This window comes from Otolemur garnettii, unplaced genomic scaffold (assembly GCF_000181295.1).
Source record: "Otolemur garnettii isolate 467f Iridium unplaced genomic scaffold, OtoGar3 scaffold00030, whole genome shotgun sequence".
Lineage (NCBI taxonomy): Eukaryota > Metazoa > Chordata > Mammalia > Primates > Galagidae > Otolemur > Otolemur garnettii.
Genome location: NW_003852425.1, coordinates 4823771 through 4840367, shown reverse-complemented (window position 1 = coordinate 4840367; position 16597 = coordinate 4823771). Strand labels below are relative to the sequence as shown.

The window sequence follows — 16597 nt, the reverse complement described above, 5'->3', positions numbered from 1 at the left end:
GAGACAGAGTCTCACTTTATCACCCTTGGTAGAGTGCTGTAGCATCACAGCTCACAGCAACCTCCAACTCCTGGGCTTAGGTGATTCTCTTGCCTTGCCTCAGCCTCCCAAGTAGCTGGGACTATAGGTGCCTGCCACAACGCCCAGCTATTTTTTTGTTGCAGTTTGCCCAGGGCCAGGTTTGAACCCGCCAACCTGGGTATATGGGGCCGGCACCCTACCCACTGATCCACAGGTGATGCCCAACTAATGTCTTTTTTTAGTGACTTACAAGACAGTGTGGCAGATGGGACTGTTAAATTTATTTTTGTGATCAGGGTGTAATTATCAGCAGTTCTGAGTATGAAGGTGTTAACACATATTAACACATAGTGTTTTAGTTTTCAAAATATGCTTTTGTGTTAGGTTTTATGTAGCCTGACTCAAATGCTTAAAAAGAGCTACGTTAGGGTACATAGTAGGAAGTATAGAGTAGTAGACAGATTCCAAAATTATTTCATTCAGCAGATCAGTGGTTTTGTTATAGATCCAATTTCTCTTTTTCTGCTTTAGTCTTAACAAAATTGGTATATCTAAAAGCTGGACATTCTCCTTGAATTTCTGGTAATCAGTTCAATCCAGAAAGGGTCGGTGATCTGTTCCTGCAATCCCAGAATATGTGCCTTTTTTTCAGTCTGTTTAACTTACCCAAGACCAATAATAGCTTACCTTAATCAGAATCCAACTGTGGGGCTGAAGACAGGGCTAGAAACAAGAATAAAACTTACCCCCGTTGAAAAGATGGAAGAGAGGGGTAGATGTTGGGTAGGCAAACAATGGTCTAGTATTTCATATTTTAAGCATTTTTAAAAAGTTTATTATTAAGATATAGTTGACAAATAAAAATTGTCTGTATTTACAGTGTATAACGTGATGTTTTCCCATACATATACATTGTGAAATGGGTAATGAAGCCAGTTAATGTAGTCATCACCACTACTCCCTTTTGATTAACTTTAAATAGATATAATTTTTTTCCCTATAATTTTAGATTGCTTCTGAGGTAATTGATGTCAGGAATGGTTCTTTGAAATGTACAGTCTTGGGTGGTGCCCATAGTTTAGTGGGTAGGGCACTGGCCACATATACTGAGGCTGGCAGGTTTGAACCCAGCCCGGACCAGCTAAACAACAATGACAACTGCAACAAAAAATAGCCAGGCATTGTGAAGACTTGCTTCTTAAAATTAAACCTGTTGAGCTTGCTTTAAATTGTAAAGAGGAAATAAAATGTTCAAAATTACAGTGATATTTGGTTTGGGAGGAAGTGTGATACTTAGCATAAAGTCATTCCCTGGCTTTTCTAAACAGGAAGAAGGCTTGTAGAAGGTGGCTGTATTATGTTCTTTAGCAGAGTTGCTGGTTGTTAAATTATTTATTGTTTTAAATTTTAAATAAGTTTCTTTTTGTGATTATGTGGAAAATATTTAAGTATTAATGTCACTAAGGCCATTCTTGATTCCACCACACTCAGATACTTGTTGACATTTGGTGTGTTTCCTCCAGTCTTTTGTTTTTCCTTTCAGAATGTCCCAAAGAAGACCATGTACCTTTTAAACATTAGTAACACAGAATGAATTTTTTGAAGCTGTAGTGGATTGATTTAGCAAGCATTTGTGGCTTTAAGATAACCAAATGTTAATGTCTGGCCAGTCTCTTGTTAAGATTTTTTAAAAATACATTAATGCTGGCTATGGCATCAGCCACATAAACCAAGGCTGGCGGGTTCAAACTCAGCCCGGGCCTGCTAAACAACAACAACTGCAATGAAAAATAGCCAGGCGTTGTGGCGGGCACCTGCAGTCCCAGCTACTTGGGAGGCTGAGGCAAGAGAGTTGCTCGAGCCCAAGAGTTGGAGGTTGCTGTGAGCTGTGATGCCATGGCACTGTACCGAGGACAACATAGTGAGACTCTTTCTCCGAAAAAAAAAAAAAAACCCAAAAAACATTAATATATGTCAGTATCACCTTAACAATTTATATATATATATTTTTTTTTCTCTGTTTATGATTCTCTTTTCTACAAAATGAAACATTCCCATGTAACCTGAGTATTAGGATCCTTCTATTTTCTGATTCCAAAGGGAAATCTGCTAATTTTTGTTAGAGAGTCAGAGTTCGTTCTTGTCATTAATAAGTGTTAGAATAAATGACACTTTCTTTCCTCACCCATTCTACACTGTTGGCTTTCCCTTATGGCATCCTTTGAACTATAGATAACCAAGTTTATTTACTGAAGGACTAGGCAACTCTTGGAAGAGGATTGCAGTGCAAGAGGAAGAAAGGCCACTTCTTAAGACTTCAAGTGGAGGAGTCACTTTTATTTTTGGGGAGGAGGGATGATCATTTTTATCTCAAGTATCTGACACCTTGTTCCACCCACTGTTGAAGGATGGGACAGGGGCTGATATCTTAGTCTCTTACTTTTACACAACACAGCAAGGTGTACATCTTGCCACATAGACTTTGAGCTGGATGAGGTGACAGTCTGGTCTTGATGTTGATTGTGTTGTATGTGTAGGAAGAAGAATGAAAGAGATATTTTGATGATTTGAAGGCTAGGCTTGGCAGAATCTGGTTGAATATTTATCAAACATATTTTCTCTTCTCTTTTAGGTATGCAGTTACATAGTTATACTGTATCTTTAGCTTTTCATATAAATAGGATAGCCACATGACTAAATTCTAGGTAGTGGCATGAAAGCGAAACAGATCTGTGCCTATCCAGGTCTGTCCCATCAAAATCCTTTTCCTCTTCTTTTTTTTAGAGACAGAGTCTCACTTACCGCCTTTGGTAGAGTGCTGTGGCATCACACAGCTCACAGCAACCTCCAACTCCTGGGCTTAGGCGATTCTCCTGCCTCAGACTCCCGAGTAGCTGGGACTCCAGGTACCAGCCACAACGCTGGCTATTTTTTGTTGCATTTGGCCGGGGCTGAGTTTGAACCTGCCACCCTTGGTGTATGGGGCCGGGCCCACTGAGCACGGGCGCCACCCATCCTTTTCCTCTTCTACAGCAATCTGTAGTCTCTCTGTAATTGTCTCTTTAATGGTCTCTCTGCTCCCACTCTGATCTTTCTGCAGCCTGATCCACATCAAAGTAGACTAAATGATATTTTTATAACATAAGTCATATTGATACAGGTTCCCCTGCTCAGGGCTGGACAGGGATGTCCGCCTCCCTCCCATTTTCTAGATTTTTCAGAAAATCAGTCTTGTCACAAGGCCATCTCTAGGCACAAATAGGCCCCTTTCCAGGACTAAAGAGACACTCTTTTTAAACATAGGTCTCTGAGAAGAGAGTAGCCTTTCTGATTCTACCTGACCTGTCTCTTTCTTCTCCTTCTTCTCTTTTTCTCTGCCTGTATTCTTTCAACAAGTATTTATTTTTTGTTTATGTGGCCTGGTTATAGTGATGAGGAAGACAGATGTTACCCCTATCCTATGAATTTATGTTCTAGTGATAGGAGATAGACAATAAACAAATTGTATAAGATTGTCATTAGTCTCTGAAGAAAAACGAAACAGGGTAAGAGGATAAACAGTGATGGGGGAGAGGCTGTATGTGATAGGATCGTCAGGGAAAGCCTCTTTGCGGACCTGGCATTTGAGAGGAGAGCTGAATGAGGTAAAGGAGAGTTATGAGAAAGGCAAAGGAAATGTTTCAGGCAGAAAGATGTTCACAGCTTCTCAAATGGGAACAAACTTGATGTATTCAGGAATCACAAGAAGGCAAACTGAATCATCACAGGGAAGCGTGGCAGGAGATGGGGTTAAAGAGAATCGGGCCACATCATGCATATGTGCGACATCATGCCTCTTCTTCACATGTTTCATTCTGATGACATCAGCCCCCACATGCTCTTCACAGAAAGAGATACTTCTCTTTGACTCCTGCTTCTATTTTGCACAGTTGAACAATAACTTCTTATAAAGAGACAGTGATACTGTCTTCTGCCTAGTTACTTTCTTCCCTACCCAGTTATCATTAGACTCGGGAGAGATGGGGTGCTAGCATGAATGAAGGTGGAGGTGAGTGCCAGGTGTGGTGTCTTTAGTCCCAGTACATTGGGAAGCTGAAGCAGGAGGATGGCTTGAGCCGGGAGTTCAGTGCTGCAGCAAGCTATGATCGTGTCTTTGCACTGTAGCCTGGGCAACAGGGTGAGACTCTGTCTCTTAAAAAAATAATAAATAAAAATAAAGAGTGCTCCAATTTTGTGCCATCTCTAAGTCTGTGATCAAGCTGGTTCCAGGTCTAAAGTCACATGTGAAGTAACACAATTTAAGAAGAAAAGCATTTATTTTTCTTAGCTCATTTTCTTAATTATATGTGAATAGAATTTATGTGAAGCCTGCTAGACCCACCTATACTGTGCTAAGAAGCATTTACATCTTTCCTCATTCAGCCTGATGTAATTACAAGACTCACTTGCTGTCATTCACTTTTTCCTTTGTCACCCAGGAGGAAAGGGCCCTTTTTCAATATTCCAAACACATTGAATTGTTTCAGTTCCTATTTGCTAAGTGGGAAAGAGCGCCAGTTCATCATAACTACCTTTGTATCCTGCTATTAATATATCTTAGTGCCATATAGAAGGGTCATAAAATTTTCTTATTGTAGTAAAAACTATATGACATGAGATTTTTAACTGTTTTTAAGTGTACAGTTCTGTGGCATTAAGTCCATCACTTTCTTTTCAGGCATATACATTTATTTCTGCTTCATTTCTTAAGTTGTATAGCAAGTCACCTCCCCAACAAAAGTGATGGAGGTGGGTTATTATTTCTATAGGTAGAGGAGTTGGAGGCAGAGGAGAAACTCTGGGTAGAGGTAATGCTGGTAGAGACAGTGATGGGGATGGTTGTCCACTTGTCTTTGGATGTAGTGAAGGAGGTCCTGGAATTCATGACCAATTGTGGGTCCATGTTTCGGGGTTTGAGGGTAGCATTAATTCTGCTCAAAGGTCTTTGAATTTTTCTTCTCTTTTTTGCAGCTTGTCTTGAGCTTACAGTCAGGTTCTGAATTCTTCATTTATCTACCAGATGTGTGAAATCAGTGTCTGATCTTTGCTTCAAGACTAGGTCTGCATCACTCCAGGGGAGTACTAGCTATAACCCATACTCTTCAATTTTCTCACATATCTGACTACCCTTGGGGTTCTGTGACAAAGACAGGATATTCCAAAAGGGATAAGTCATCAATGCCTTATCTGTGGACTTCAGAGGACCTTAGGCATTGTTAGAGTCTCTTTGTAGGTCACCAGAAACTTTCTGGCTGAAGCCATGCGCTGGTGGGAAAGGCCCAACCCTCCCCAGGTCCCATAGTCACACCTGGGATCCTGGGTTGGTGACCACAGCCTGCATCACCTTGGCACCTCCTCCCAGGAGGAGCAGAGGGCTTAAAAGTCTTGTCACTTTCTTGTGCCACCATTGTCATCATCCATCTCCAGAACTTTTTCATCTTCCCCAACAGAAACTTGTATATGTAAATGGTAACTAACGCCATTCTCCTTTCTCCTAACTATTGGCAGCCATCACCTTCTGTGTTTGTGAATTTGACTGCTCAGGGAACCTAATATAGGAGGAATCATGGAATATTTGTCCTTTCGTGAAGGACTTACTTCACTTAGTATAATGTTTTCAGAGTTCACCCATGTTGTAGTATGCGCCAAAATTTCCTTCCCCGTTAAGGCTGAATAATGTTCCCTTGTATATATGTAAATACCACATTTTTAAAATTCATTCATTCTCAGTGGACACTTTGGGTTGTTGTGAATAATGCTGCTGTGAACGTAGATGTACAAATATCTGTTCAAGTTCCTGCTTTTACTTTTGGGTATATACCCACAAGTAGAATTGCTAGATCATATGGTAATTCACTGTTTACTTTTTTTTTGAAGAATTGCCATATCGTTTTTTCACAGCAATTGTACTATTTTACATTACCTCTAGCAATGCACAAGGGTTCTAGTTCCTCTGCAGCCTTGTCAACAGCCTTTCTGTTTTTTGGAAATAGCCCTTCTAATGTTGTAAAGTGGTATCTCATTGTGATTTTGGTTTGTATTTCTTTAATGACTAGTGATATAGTGCATTTTTCTCTGTGCTTATTGGCCATTTGTGTATAATATTTGGAAAAATATCTTTTCAAGTCTTTTGCTCATTTTTTGTTTTGTTGTTGATGAGTTGGTTTTATTGTTGATGAGTTGTAGGAGTTTTAAAAATATATTCTGAATATCAATCTTGTGTTGGTTATGTAATTTGCAAATATTTTCTCCCATTCCATGGATTGCCTTTTCAACTTTGTTGATAGGCCCTGTGATATACAATTTTTTTTTAAATTTTAATGAGGTTTAATATACTCGTTTTTTCTTTTGTTGCCTGTGCGTTTAATGTCATATCCAGAAATCAGTTTTTTAATACATAGTGGTTAATTGTATAGTATATCATAATTTAACCAATCTTCTACTATGGGCTTTTATTTTGTGTAACGTTTTCTTGGTGAAGAGCAAATAAGAAAATATTTGTAAAATTTGACACATAATAAGGGCTCAGTAATTGTTACCTAAATTAATAAGTTACTTCTACTATTACCACACTTGCTACTTCCTATCCCTTCTTAAAAGAGCACATAGTCAGTGGACTATAGAATAGTCCAGAGCTTATTCTCAAATACTCTTTGTATTTCCTTAGAATGAATTGTCTGGTATTTTCTTCTCTAAGGCTCCAGTGTTTAAATTATCTGTTCTATAAGTAGACTCTTATTAGGAGAAAGTATAGCTATAAAACTTGGCCTAGCTTTTTTTTTTTTACTTTAGAAATTAGTTAACCTTATTAAAAGATGCTTTATTGGCTGGGTGTGGTGTCCCATGCCTATAATCTCAACACTTTGGGGGGACCAAGGGAAGGATTGCTTGAGCCCAGAAGTTCAAGACCAGCCTGAGCAACATATTGAGACTCTGCTCTACAAAAAATAGGTGATTTAGCCAGGCATGGTGGCGCACACCAGTAATCCCAGCCACTTGTGAGGCTGAGGCAAGAGGATGTTGAGTCTAAAAGTCTGAATTTGTAGTAAACTTAGGTGATGCCACTAACCTCCAGTCTGGGCAATGGAGTAAGACCCTAAATCAAAAAAAAAAAAAAAAAAAAAAAAACCTTAATTGAGATATAATTCACGTACTATAAGCTTCACCATTTAATGTGTACATTTCAGTGTGTTTTTTTTTCTTTTTTAGAGACAAAGTCTCACAGTGTTATCCTTGCTAGAGTGCTGTGGCATCATAGCTCATAGCAACCTCCAACTCTTGGGCTTAAATGAGTCTCTTGCCTCTGCCTCCCAAGTGGCTGAGACTATAGGCACCCACCATACCCACTAGCTGTTTCCTTTTTGTTGCAGTTGTCATTGTTGTTTAGCTGGCCTGGGCTGGGCTCCAAACGGCCACCCTTGGTATACATGGCTGGTGCTGTAACCACTATGCTACAGGCACCAAGCTCACTTCAATGATTTTAAAAAGTTATATCACCACAATCTAAGTTTAGAACATTTCCATCAAACCAAGCTAAACCCAGTATCCATTAACTATTACTCTCCAGTGACCACCCTCCTTGGCCCCTGGCAACCACTAATTTAGTTTCTGTTTCTATAGATTTGTCTCTAGCAGACATTCTGTATAAATGAAATTATGAAACAGTCTTTTGTTTTTTAGTAGTTTTAGATTTATAGAAAAATATCTAGTTGTTTTGTGATTGGCTTCTTTCACTTGGCATAATGCTTTCAGGATTCACCCATGTTGTAGTATGTATCAGTACTGCATTACTTTTTATGGGAAAGCACTATTCCAGTATTCCACAAATTATTTTGTTTATTCATTTATCAGTTGATAGACATTTGGGTGGTTTTCACTTTTTGGCTACTATGAATAGTGCTGTTGTGAACATTTGTACACGAGTAGTTGTGTGGACATATGTTCTCATTTTTCTTATGTATAAAATTAGGAATAGAATGGCTAGATCAAATGGCAAAAGTATGTTTAACTGGTTGAAGACCTGCCAGACTGTCGTACTTAGTGACTGTACCATTTTACATTCCCACCAGCAAGGTTTGTTTGTTGTTTTGATTTTAGCCATTGTGGCCCCCCCATGTCAAATGTTATCTTATTGTGATTTTGATTTGTATTTTCCTAATGATAGATTGTGTTGAACAGTTTTTCATGTGTTTATTGGCCATTTACATACTTTTTAAAACAAATTTATTCACGTCCTTCATCCATTGTTAAGTTGGGTTATTTGTCTTTTTATTATTGAGTTTTAAGAGTTCTTTGTACATGCTGGATGGGGTTTCTTGTTAGATAGATGATTTGCAAATATTTCCTCCTATTCCATGGGTTGTTCTGTTACTTTCTTGTGGGTGTCATTTGCAATACAGTGGTTTTGATTTTTTATTTCATCTAGTTTATTAATTTATTGCTTGTGCTTTTGGGGTTATATGTAAAAAAGCTTTGCTTGATCCGAGGTCATAAAAAATCACACTTATATTTCCTTTCGGGAGTTTTGTAGCTTTACTTTTTACATGTAGGTTTATGATTTTTTTTGTTTGTTTTGTTTTGTTTGAGACAGTCTCACTTGGTCAGCCTTAGTAGAGTACTATGGTGTCTTTAGCTCACAGCAACCTCAAACTCTTGGGCTCAATCGATCTTCTTGCTTTAATCTCCCAAGTAGCTGGGACTATAGGTCCACAATGCCTGGTTATTTTTAGAGATGGTGTTTTTCTGTAGCTCAGGTGGGTCTCAAACTTGTGAGCTCAGGCAATCCACCCAACTTGGCCTCCCAGAGTGCTAGGAACACAGGTATGAGCCACTGCTCCTTGCCTTATGATTCATATTTATATTTGGTGTGAGGGAGAGATCCAACTTCATTCTTTTACTTGTGGTTATTTAATTGTTTTAGCCCTATCTGTTGAAGATTATTCTTTCCCCAAACTGGGGTCTGCTCACCTCTCACAGGAAAGCCAAGCACTGAAACCAAGATTTGCAGGGAGGGAAAGAAAGGTATTTATTGCATGCCACCAAGCAAGGAGAACAGGCAGCTAATGCTTAAGACCTGAAACTCCCCTGTGGCTTACAAGTAAGGGTTTTTTTTGTTTTTGTTTTTGTTTTTTTTTTTTTTGAGACAGAAGCCTCAAGCTGTCCCCCTGGGTAGAGTGCCATGGCATCTCAGCTCACAGCAACCTCCAACTCCTGGGCTCAAGCGAGTCTCCTGCCTCTGCCTCCCAAGTAGCTGGGACCACAGGTGCCGCCACAACGCCCGGCTATTTTTTGGTTGCAGCCATCATTGTTGTTTGGCGGGCCTGGGCTGGATTTGAACCCGCCACCTTGGGTGTACGTGGCTGGCGCCTTAGCCACTTGCGCCACAGGCGCCGAGCCACAAGTAAGGGTTTTTAAAGGCAGGGGCACATTTCAGGGAAGCAGAAGTTACTGGCAAAATTGTAAACTGATACATGGAGTTTGTACATTGTTTGGCCCCCAAAGGCGTATATCATAAAGGGGAGGCTTATAGGTCATAGAATTCAGATTCTTTGATTTGCAATTGGTTAAGGAAACAGGGCTTTCTCTAAAAAGTTGAGATCATCAGAAAGAATGTTAAGGTTTGGCCTGTGAGTGACTTGCCAGGCCCTTCAGGAAGAAATTTAGAGTAAAGAAAAGTGATCCAGGTTGAGTCCTCAGTTCCCTCTAATCTGAGGTTTTTGTGATAGCACTCAACATTTTCCATTTGGTGGGGGTCCAGCTTTCTGAAACACAACTCAAGGACATGTATTAAGATACATGTTTAGTTTCTATAGGGAAACCAAAACTTGCCTTGGGACACTGATTTGCTGGGGAGACTACTGTCTTCTTACCAGGTCGCTTGTTTACTTCTCAAAGCTATGTAGCTGAGTTTCTGATATTTCCCTTGAAGAGACTGAAGATGTTTCCTTTATTTCTGTGCTGGGGGTTAAGGAAGTGAAACCCCTAAGAAGGGTCCTTGCTCTGTCTCCGTTGTACCATTTACCTTCCCACTGGTAGGATGAGAGTTTCTATGCTGTACATCCTTGTCAATATTTGATACTGTCATATTTTTATACTTTTGCTAATATAGTGCATGTGTAGCTATTTCATTTAATGTATGTTTCACTTAATTACTATTGAGGTTTAGCATCTTTTCATTTGTTTATGGGTCATCATTTTTCCTTTGTTGTGAAATAATTCTGGTTCAGGATTTTTCTTAGTTTTCTTTTGTAGTGTTTAGGGAAGCTGACTATTTTAATGGGATATGAATTGCTTAGTTAAGTTTTGTAAGTATTTATCAAGTAATTTTTGGTTTTAGGTCATAATTATATGAAGATAAGTAAGACAGATGGACTCTTAATCTGCATTTAGTAAAGGTTAAACTTAATGGGAAACTCCAAACTTCTTTTTTGTCCATTCAATTATAGATTAGCTCTATTAATTATTTATAACTTTAGCTCTCTGTTTCAGTTTACTCATTTGTAAAACAATGGACTTTGACTATCTAGTTTCCTTTTTACCTAGCTTACCTTCCCTAGCTTACCTTTTACTGGGGTATGTAACTCAGCTAATGCTTTTTCTTGTTTTTTGACACTTAAAAAACATGTTATTTCTATTGTAGTGGTAAACTATAAAGCATTGTTTTGGTTTTCCTTCCATCAAAAAATGTTGGGTTTTGCTTCTGGGAGGTATTTTAAGTCATTTCTCCAAGGATCCCTCTACTAGAGGGATTTCCCAGACAGATATCACTACCTTTTATTTTTTAGAATTTTAAAACTAAAAATTTGTTAAGCCTACCTAATGTATTTGAATTATTCTTTCTCAGAGTGAAGATACACAACAGCAAATCATCAGGGAGACTTTCCATTTGGTATCTAAGAGAGATGAAAATGTTTGTAATTTCCTAGAAGGAGGATTGTAAGTAAAGCATTTTATAGACATTCCTAAGTTTTGACTATATTATTAAAATAGCTACAATTTTATCAGTTTGTGGTAAAAGCTTTCTAATTTTGATTAAGTAGATTATGTGAATTGTCATTTATGTTACTTATAAATCTAACTTTAAGAATTTTTGGAAGATATGCAATTTTTTAAAGCAATTTGTAAGGGCATTTTATATAAAGGCATTATATTCATATGGTAAAAATTAAAACATCGCAGGAAAATATAAAATGTAAAATAAGAATCTTCCAACCTTAGCCCTTCCCAGTTTCTTGTGTACCTTTCTAGAAAATTAATTTTGCATTGACTAACATTAAAGTAAAATGTTAAAAAAAATTTACTTATGTATTACACCATGTATACTTATTTGCCTGTTGCTAGTTTTCATTTAATATTGTCAAAAGCTTTGTTTATAAACATATCCAGTGCAACCTCATTCTTTTTAATGACTATAGAGTATTCTGCACTGCGAATGCTTATAAAAATTTAAATTATGTTTTTTATATTGTTGCAAACAAAATAAAAGTCTGTTTCTCAAATATATCCTATACACCTATATAGAGAATAGAATTCATCCAATCAATTTTTCTATATTTAAAATGAATAAATAAAAACTACTTATAATTAGCTTGCCAAATATTATAATTAAATACTTTTAAATTAATGGGTTCTGTTAAGACAGTTTGCTCTGAAATGTTTTCAAAGATGTTTTTTCCTCATTTTATATAATTAATATACTTGTTTCCTCATTGAGTATGCAAAAGCTGAACTTCACCTGAGACTTACAGTAATCACAGATTAGTCATAAAAACCTAGACTTTTCTGTTTGGGGTTTTTTTTTTTGAGACAGATCCTCAAGCTGTCGCCCTGGGTAGTGCTGTGGTATCACAGCTCACAGCAACCTCCAACTCCTGGGCTTAAGCAATTCTCTTGCCTCCGCCTCCCAAGTAGCTGGGACTACAGGCGCCCGCCACAACACCCGGCTATTTTTGGTTGTGGTTATCATTATTGTTTGGTAGGCCTGGGCTGGATTCGAACCTGCCAGCTCTGGTGTATGTGGCTGGAGCCTTAGCTGCTTGAGCTACAGGCAACAGGCCTGACTTTTCTGTATCTTAATGTGTATGATCCATAGTATGAGAAGTAGTTTGGATAACAGGGACTGTGGTTGTAAGTTACTTTTTATCTTACACCTGCTTACTTGCATTTCTTATATCGTGCTGCACTTAAATGTGTAGTACACACTTACAACTTATAAATTTTTAACTTAGGGTTCTTTATTTAATAATAGAGACAATGTACCTGTTTCTGGTTTTGAATTTTCCTTGTACTTATTTAGCTTACTTTTGCTATTACTATCACTTTCTCTCATCCCAGCCCCTTAATTTCTGATCTCCTTGGAGCCTTACCACGTAGCTTAATACACCACATATAGTACATGTGAAGAACCTGATTGATCTGGTAATAAGTAGGATACTGTTTGGACTGGAAATTAGGGGTTAAATTGTGATTATTCCTTTCTAACCTTATAAAAGGTAGAAAGCAAATGTTGTATTCGATGAGGCTACACATCTAATTTAGTCCTGGTTTTGTTTCTCATAAGCTGCTTTCCTTGGTGAGGTTGTATAAATTCTCAGACCTCAGTTTCTCCTCTGTAGAATGATATATCTGGACCTTATAAGAGGATTTCTAAACGTCTATGATTTTATATGGTGTATTGCTATGGTCTCCAACCCCTGAGCCTCAGACTGGTAGCAGTTCGTGACTTGTAAGGGATTGGGCTGCCCAGCATTACAGCCGGAGTTCCACCTCCCATCCTGCCCCTCCCCACTCCCATGGAAAAATTATCTTCCATGAAACCCGTCCCTGGTGCTAAAAAGATTCCAGTCATGACTTGTTGGCTTGTTAGGAGCTGGGCAGCACAGCAGGAGGGGAGTGGTGGGGGAGCCAGCAAAGCTTCATGTATAGTTACAGCTGCTACCCATTGCTATCGCCACCTGAGCTCCCCTTCTTGTCCCACTACCCCACTAAGACCACCCATTTGCCATTTCTCCCACTTCCCATCTGTTGTGGAAAAATTACCTTCCATAAAACTGGTCCCTGGTGCCACAAAAGGTTGGGGACTGCGGTTGTCTTTCATTCCATACAAGAATTCATATCAGTATTGTACTGTAGCTTAAGGATGAAATTATACTTTTAAAGGCAAAATACATACTTCCCACATTAGTATCTTTACTTTCTTAAAATAACATTAAACTTTTTGAAACAGTTTTCAGAAGTTTGGCCGTCTTCTTTTAAAGCAAAGTAAAAGAAAAGTTTTAAGACAATCACTAAATTGCTGATTCAGGATGAAGTAAAGCCTGCTATTTGTTTTCTTTTTGTCTCTGTTAGGTAACAATGGGAATCTTAGTCTATAAATAGAATTCCAGAAGCCCTAAATCGCATGCATATATTTTTAAATTAAATTTCTTTTTTATAAAAGTTTCTGACACAGGAATTTTTAATTCTTTTCAAAGATCATTTCTACTTCTGCTGTTAGAAAACATGGAAGTAGTGTATGCTTATAGAAGTTGTTCCCATAAGACTTGTAAGTTTAACGTGACTTTTATTGAGTAAGAAGTAGATTCGGTTTGAATTTGTTTACATTTAGCTTTGATTTTAAATAATGTTAGTGCTTAGAGTCTCCTGAGAAAGTAAACTCATAATTGTATACTTCATAATGAAATAGTGCATTTTGTCATGCATAACTGCACTCCCATGTATGTGAATAATGTCCACCTGCATTTCTGACCCAAACTTTTAGGAAAAAAACTTTCATTTCAATTTTTTTTTTTTTAGAGATGGAGTCTCACTTATCGCCCTTGGTAGAGTGCCGTGGCCTCACACAGCTCACAGCAACCTCCAGCTCTGGGCTTAGGCTATTCTCCTGCCTCAGCCTCCCGAGTAGCTGGGACTATAGGCACCCACCACAACACCCAGCTATTTTTTTGTTGCAGTTTGGCTGGGGCCAGCCCCCTACTCACTGAGCCACAGAGGTGCTGCACTTCATTTTAATTTTTTAATTCAAATTATTATTTGTTTATATTTGGGTACTTGTTTGATACATTATTAAGGAATTTTAGTGCCACTATAGAGTTATACATTCAATGCATAAGCATAAATAAAATAGTTTTCTTTTTTTGAGATACAGTCTCACTTTGTCACCCTTCATAGAGTGCTGTGGCATCATAGTTCACAGCAACCTCAAACTCTTGGGTTCCAGTGATCCTCCTGCCTCAGCCTCCCAAGTAGCTAGACTATAGGCGCCCACCATAATGCCTGGTCATTTTTAGAGACAGGGTCTGGCTCTGGCTCAGGCTGGTCTTGAACCAGTAAGCTCAAGCAATTCACTGCCTCAGCCTCCCAAGTACTGGGATTATAGGTGTGAGCCACCGTGCCTGGCCCATAAATAAAATAATTAAAAGCATTTATGTAGATATTATGGAATTACTACTACCCACAATAACATCCTTGTTTTCCCCTCAAAAATGTGGGCAAAAGTATAATACATTATGCATGGCAAAATAGGTAGATAAACTATGTTTAGAAAAATACAAGATATTTAGCATGATGCTTAAATTGTTATTTTAAAAATGCTGAAATTCTGGTAGCACCTGTGGCTCAGTGAGTAGAGCGCTGGCCCCATATACTGAGGGTGGTGGGTTCATACTCGGCCTCAGCCAATCTGTAACAAAAAAATAGCCAGGTGTTGTGGTGGGCACCTGTATTCCCAGCTGCTCGGGAGGCTGGAGCAAGAGAATCACCTAAGCCCAGGAGTTAGAGGTTGCTGTAAGCTGTGATGCCACGGCACTCTACTGAGGGCGATGGAGTGAGACTCTGTCTCTTAAAAAAAAAAATGCTGAAATTCCAGTCAATATAAGTAAAAGTATTTGATGGAAGAAATGAGTATCATTTAGCTTAGTTTTCTTGCGTTTATATTTCAAAACAGTGTATTTTTTGAGATATTGATGGTAAATCTGTTTAACACTTAAGAAATGTCATTCTTTTTTTTTCCCCCTAGTTGATAATCTTAAGCTGTGTAACTTACTGTGACCTAAGGAGTTAAATCTAGTAAGCACTCACAAATGCTCTATGACTTAACTTCTGCCTTCTTCTCTGACTTCATCATTTACTAATCTTTTCTTGTCCACTCGCCGCCTTTTTCTTCCTTGAACATGTGTAGTTTGTTCTTGATGAAATGGCCTTTTTATTAGTTGTTACCTTAGCCTGAAATGCTCTTATTTTAATTTTTTCATGGTTAGAGCTCAGCCAAAAATGTCACTCTTTCTTAATATCCAGTCTAAAGTAGCAAACCCATCAATATAGCATCACCGTATTTTGATTTTCTATGTAGCACCTTCCACTATCCGGTAATTTTCTTACTTATTTATCTTCCCTGCTATCGGCGTGTGGCACATAGTAGTTACTCAGAATATAGTTTAATGAGTGAGTAAACTAATATTACGCAATGCTTTTTACTTAACATTTCTGGGGAAAATAATCATCTTAATTACTTAGTCTCTGAAATAAGTTCATTTGAATGCTGTGCCATTAAGTATCACCTTTTCTGTTATAAAAAGATTTTTTTAACAAATTGTCAGTTTGCTTGAGCTAATGAAAATGCTTTGCATTTTGTTTACCATAACATTTCAATTGTTTTGTTTTGTCATTTAGATTAATTGGAGGATCTGACAACAAACTGATTTATAGGCATTATGCAACATTATATTTTGTCTTCTGTGTGGATTCTTCAGAAAGTGAACTTGGCATTTTAGATCTAATTCAAGTAAGTTAACACTTGCTTCTTACAATATCTTAAATAACAGTTTGGTGTTTATATTTTTTAAAACTTAATGTGAATTTTCTAAAATGATGTTTTGTTTGGTAAGAAAGCGTTTCCTAGTAGATACTGGGTGGGTAAAAGAGGAACAAGGAAGATAGGAATAAGTCAACTAACCTGCTTAACAATAAAACTAATCACGTTATGCCCTTTTTCCTGTTGATGGAGCTAAGATTCATGAGTGTCTTGCGACATGGATACAAATCTGACCCTAAAACCTAGCTCTTCCTGTTTTCTAAATGTCTTTCATAATGTCCCTGGAACAAGGTCAGCCACCAGCAAATTCCTTTTCATTTTCAACCCTTTTTGTTAATATCGTTTTACTTTTTTTGCTCTAAGTTAAATTTTGTATCCCTGAGGGTACTACCTGTAACCCACTCCAGTAGTGGGCATTTTCCCTCTTGCTTCTTCATATCATTGAGCTGGCTTCTCCTTGCTTTTTTTCTAGACCATTCTGTCTTCTAAAACTCCTCCAAAATCTCTCATATAGGTATCAAACTATAACACTTCCTATACATCTAGTTATTGTCATCTCTGATCCCACCCATTCACTGGGGATGTTTTCCTTTTTTTTTTTTTTTTTTTTTTTTTTGACATAGTCTCAAGCTGTCACTCTGGGTAGAGTGCTATGGCATCATAGCTCATAGTAATCTCCAACTCCTGGGCTCAAGTGATTCTCCTGCCTCCGCCTCCATAGTAGCT

General features: G+C 38.0%; 1 protein-coding gene across 1 annotated transcript in view; it reads left to right on the top strand.

The window, feature by feature from the left end:
- The window catches only part of AP3S1 (adaptor related protein complex 3 sigma 1 subunit), a 63107-nt gene that overhangs the window by 4479 nt on the left and 42031 nt on the right, over nucleotides 1-16597 (top strand). Inside the window, exons 2-3 of the mRNA XM_003788901.2 lie at nucleotides 10904-10995; nucleotides 15730-15841. Coding sequence (XP_003788949.1) covers nucleotides 10904-10995; nucleotides 15730-15841 — 204 coding nt within the window. The remainder of the gene's footprint in view (nucleotides 1-10903; nucleotides 10996-15729; nucleotides 15842-16597) is intronic.